Consider the following 5,000-nt stretch of genomic DNA (forward strand, 5'->3'; position numbering starts at 1 on the left):
CATCCTTACTGCTTAGAATTAACGAAGAATATTAGCACGACCACTAATCCCTTCGTTTATTAGGACGCGGAAGGCAATGCGTTCTAGTTAGTTGTAGCAAACGCTTGGTAGTCTAAGAATAAGGTTAACAGCTGACAAAGTTAACACATGATAGTTGAAGGTCAGAGAGTGATCTTTCAACTACGAATAACATAAGAAAAAATGCCAAATAGATGTCTCAGTAGACGAAGTCGTGCCTAAGGAACGGCTATTAGGCTATTAATGAGGAAGGAAGACGGAACACGCGATCGAGGGAAAGGACAAGTTCACGAACAGTTACCCCGAAGGCCGTTGAGTGTTGCAAGGTCATTCATTCATTCATTCGGTTCATGGTGGAAGAATAATGATAATGAATAAGGATAGTGATGATGATAATGATGGACCTATTAAGATTCTGACAACAATAAAGACAAAATTCTTCCCGTAGAGTAAAATTCACACACACACACACACACACACACACACACACACACACACACACACACACACACACACACGTACACATACATCTCTTCGCCATTTCACTTACTTCTAAGGTCGTTCCAGAGGGAGTAGTGAGGCACGGCCGAGGGGCTCCGGTCACCACTCCATCCCATGTGCGTAAGTAATTCTCCAACCCGCGAGTTCGAGGGCATAGGATGATCGCAGTCAAGGGCATTCTCAGGCAGCGAATGCCCAGGCAGCCGTTCCGCAACCCTCATCCCCACATCCTCTACTGGTTGTGGAGAGACTGAATCGCGAATCACCGACAAGTATAAAACAGCTTCGTTCTAGCTGGTCAACTCTGGTGCCCCTCCCTCTCTCCCTCTCTTTCTCTCTTCCCCCTCTATTTCTATCTCTCTCTTTCTCTCTTCCCCATCTCTCTCTATCTCTCTCTTTCTCTCTTCCCCTCTCTCTCTATATCTCTTTCTTTCTTCCCCTAAGTCTCTCTCTTTCTCTCTTCCCCCTATCTCTCTTCCTCTCTCTCTCTCTCTCTCTCTCTCTCTCTCACCCTATGTCTCTCTCTCTTTCTCTCTTCCTCTCTCTCTATCTCTATCTCTCTCTTTCTCTCTCCCCCCCCTCTCTCTCTCTTTCTCTGTCTATTTCTCTCTCTTTCACTCACTACCTCTCACTCTCTCTCTCTCTCTCTCTCTCTCTCTCTTTCACTCACTCTCTCTCTCTTTCTCTCTCTCTCTCTCTTTCACTCACTCACACTCTCTCTCTCTGTTTCACTCACTCTCACTCTCTCTCTCTCTTTCTCTCTCTCTCTCTCTCTCTCTCTCTCTCTCTCTCTCTCTCTCTCTCTCTCTCTCTCTCTCTCTCTCTTTCTCTCTCTCTCTCTTTCACTCACTCTCTCTCTCTTTCTCTCTCTCTCTCTCTCTCTCTCTCTCTCTCTCTCTCTCTCTCTCTCTCTCTCTCTCTCTTTCATTCTCTCTCTCTCTCTCTCTTTCACTCACTCTCTCTCTCTCTCTCTCTCTCTCTCTCTCTCTCTCTCTCTCTCTCTCTCTCTCTCTTTCACTCACTCTCTCTCTCTCATTCTCTCTCTCTCTTTCAGTCTCTCTCTCTCTCTTTTTCACTTACTCTCTCTCTCTCTTTCACTCACTCTCTCTCTCTCTCTTTCACTCTCTCTATTTCTCTCTTTCTCTCTCTCTCTCTCTCTTTCACTCACCCTCTCTCTCTCTTTCTCTCTCTTTCACTGTCTCACTCACTCTCTCTCACTCACTATCTCTCTCTCTCTCTCTCTCTCTCTCTCTCTCTCTCTCTCTCTCTCTCTCTCTCTCTCTCTCTCTCTCTCTCTCTCTCTCTCTCTCTCTCTCTCTCTCTCTCTCTCTCTCTTTCTCACTCTCTCTCTCTCATTCTCTCTCTCTCTTTCAGTCTCTCTCTCTCTCTTTTTCACTTACTCTCTCTCTCTCTTTCACTCACTCTCTCTCTCTCTCTCTCTCTCTATTTCTCTCTTTCTCTCTCTCTCTCTCTCTTTCACTCACCCTCTCTCTCTCTTTCTCTCTCTTTCACTGTCTCACTCACTCTCTCTCACTCACTATCTCTCTCTCTCTCTCTCTCTCTTTCGTCCTGAGAGCCTGGAGACGAGACTAAATGGCCCAGGAATGCCATCCATTTGTATCCTAGTGGTAGGGTGGAGGTGGTAAGGATAATGGTGATGATAACAATGATATGGTGATGGTTATGATGATAATGATTATAATAACAATGATAAGGATACTACTACTAATGATTATGGTAATGAGGGTAATGGTAGTAACGATAGCAAAAATGATCATGATAATGATGACAATGGTAATAGTAGTGATTATGATAATAACCATGATGATTCTAATAATAGCAACGATGATATAATGACAGTAACGATAACGATAATCATGTTACTAACTGCAATAACAGTAAATGCAGTAATGATAATTAGATTGACGATGATAATAATATTAATAATACTGATAATGATAATGTTAACGATGATAATGGTAATACTAATTATGATAATAGTAAGATTGATTATAATGATAATGATGATAATGTTAGTAATTATGACAATGATGATCAAATAGCGACGATAATGATGATAATAACGATAATGATGATGACAATTTACGGGGAAGATCACGGTTAGGTTAGGTGTTTCATCTTTTTTGTTTTTGTTTTTTGTTTTTCCTCCGTCAGTTTTCTGACCAAAGGCGTCTTAGATTTGGTTTCTGGTTTCTTATGTGTTTTTTTCCTGTCTTACATTCGCTTTTATTAGTTCAAGTGTGTATATTTCGCAATTCTTAGCTTTTTCCTGCCACTGTGGTTTTATGTTTTTTTTTTTTTTGCCGTTTTGTTATTGTTTACTTGTGTATTGTTCCCTACCTTAGAATAGTTATAATTTTTGTTATTACTGTCATTATTATTCTTTTTAGAGTTATCAACCCTGATAGTATCTTTTATCAGGATCATTATTGTCAATACTGTTTATGGCTTTCAATGTCATTCTCACTATTACACCATTGTTATTGTTATTATTAACAATGGCATCGTTACTGTTATTGCTACTTATTATTATTACAAATGTCATTATCAGCATCGTTTTGTTGTTATTACTATTGTTATCATTATCGTTATCAAAAGTCTCAATATCGTTGATGTCAATGATGATTATGATAATGATTGTAATAGTGATAATGGTAATAATGAAGATGATAATGGTAATAATGAAGATGATAATGGTAATGATAATCAGGAAGATGATGATAATGATATGATCAATGGTATCATAATTATGATAATGATAATAACAATAACGATAATCATGATGATAATGATAGTAATAATGATAATGATAATAATAAAGACAATAACAATTGTAATGATAATGATAATAACAATAGCAATATGATAGCAATATCCATAGTGATTATAATAACTGCAATGCAAATAATAATGATAATGGTAGTGATAAAAAGGATAATAATATCAACGACAACAGTGGTGACCATTATCATGATTATCACAATCATTATTATCGTTACTATCATAATAATGATATTGACAATAGTATAAATATCATCATCATCATTATCATTATCATCATCATTATCATTACTGCCTTACCGTTACTTCCAACTAAGCAGGTTCTCGGAGGCTAACCGCTCTCAGGTCATTGCTAGCAATAGCATTATTATCCTCATCCATCTGTCCTACTTTCAACACTAGTCCTTCTCACATCTATCTTCTCCTCTTTAACACTTGTCATCCGTCATCAATATCATTTATCTCCGCTTTATAAAGGTGTTGGTGTCCCCATCCCTCCCCTGTTTTGTCCTTGACTGTGTTTCGTTTTCATTGATGTTATGTCATGGTTATTTGAGCCCCACTTGCAGGACACATCATTTTCCTCTACGCAATGCCATGCTGCTCGACTGTGTGTTGTCCTGTACTGCTTCGTATTACTGTTTTATGTGTGTCGTTTTTTTTATTGATGTCACATTTGTCACATCTTTGGTATATTCTTAATTGAATTTGTGAAGTATTTCTGCATCGCTCGTTCATCTGTAAGTTATACATAAATTACATATATTATGAAACTTGAATTCATTGAAATCTGAGGTTAGAAAAACATATTCTTGTTCTTCAGTGTAAAACACTTTTACCTGTAATTTCAGTATTTTCTATGAAAAAATTTGCAATATCTTCATGTGTAATCACTGTTGCTTCTATCACTATTGTTATTATCGATTGGAGTATTATTACTGTCATTGCTATTTAATATCATTACAACTATCCTCATCATCACAATTAATTTATCATATCATATAAAGGCACCAGTCTACTACTTCATAGTAATCCACATTCCCCTTTGTCTCGCATTCCTGAGCGAGGAGCATGCCAATCCGACGACACAAAAACGAACCCTCGATCTAAACACGCAAAAGACGAGTTTCCAGGTTAAATCTCAACCCTTTAATAACATCAACTACGTCCACGTGCATTAATGTATTCCGCCCCTGCAGGCGTCAGATCTGTAATTGGTTAAACTCTTGCATGTGTAACTCACTGCGCCCCACCCCCCCTCCCCCTCCCTTGTGACAAAAGGTCTGTCAAGTATGACATCGGCGATCATTCTGGCACTTGTCCGCCTCCCCGCATCGGCCTTTTAAAAGCCCTTCGATTTTCGGCGTCACTCCCACAGGGGGCCATCGAGAGGGCCGTCGGCTTGCTCTGTTGATATCATGGTCGTTGTCAGAGTTGGCTTATGAACAATTTTCGATATATACATACATACATCACACACACACACACACACACACACACACACACACACACACACACACACACACACACATATATATATATATATATATATATATGTATGTATGTGTGTATATACATATATACACATACATACATATATATATACATAAATATATATATATATATATATATATATATATATATATATATATATATATAGTTTTGCAATATTATCAATG

General features: G+C 38.2%; 1 protein-coding gene across 1 annotated transcript in view; it reads right to left on the reverse strand.

The window, feature by feature from the left end:
• LOC122247793 (solute carrier organic anion transporter family member 74D) overlaps positions 1–778 on the reverse strand; it is a 17,360-nt gene extending 16,582 nt beyond the window's left edge. The window contains exon 1 of the mRNA XM_043007393.2: positions 569–778. Within this exon, the coding sequence (XP_042863327.2) occupies positions 569–740 (172 nt within the window). The 5' untranslated portion in view covers positions 741–778. The remainder of the gene's footprint in view (positions 1–568) is intronic.
• Positions 779–5,000: the final 4,222 nt, after the last annotated feature.

Source organism: Penaeus japonicus, unplaced genomic scaffold, assembly GCF_977035675.1.
Source record: "Penaeus japonicus unplaced genomic scaffold, GWHDUDI00000001_assembly GWHDUDI00000003, whole genome shotgun sequence".
Taxonomy (NCBI): domain Eukaryota; kingdom Metazoa; phylum Arthropoda; class Malacostraca; order Decapoda; family Penaeidae; genus Penaeus; species Penaeus japonicus.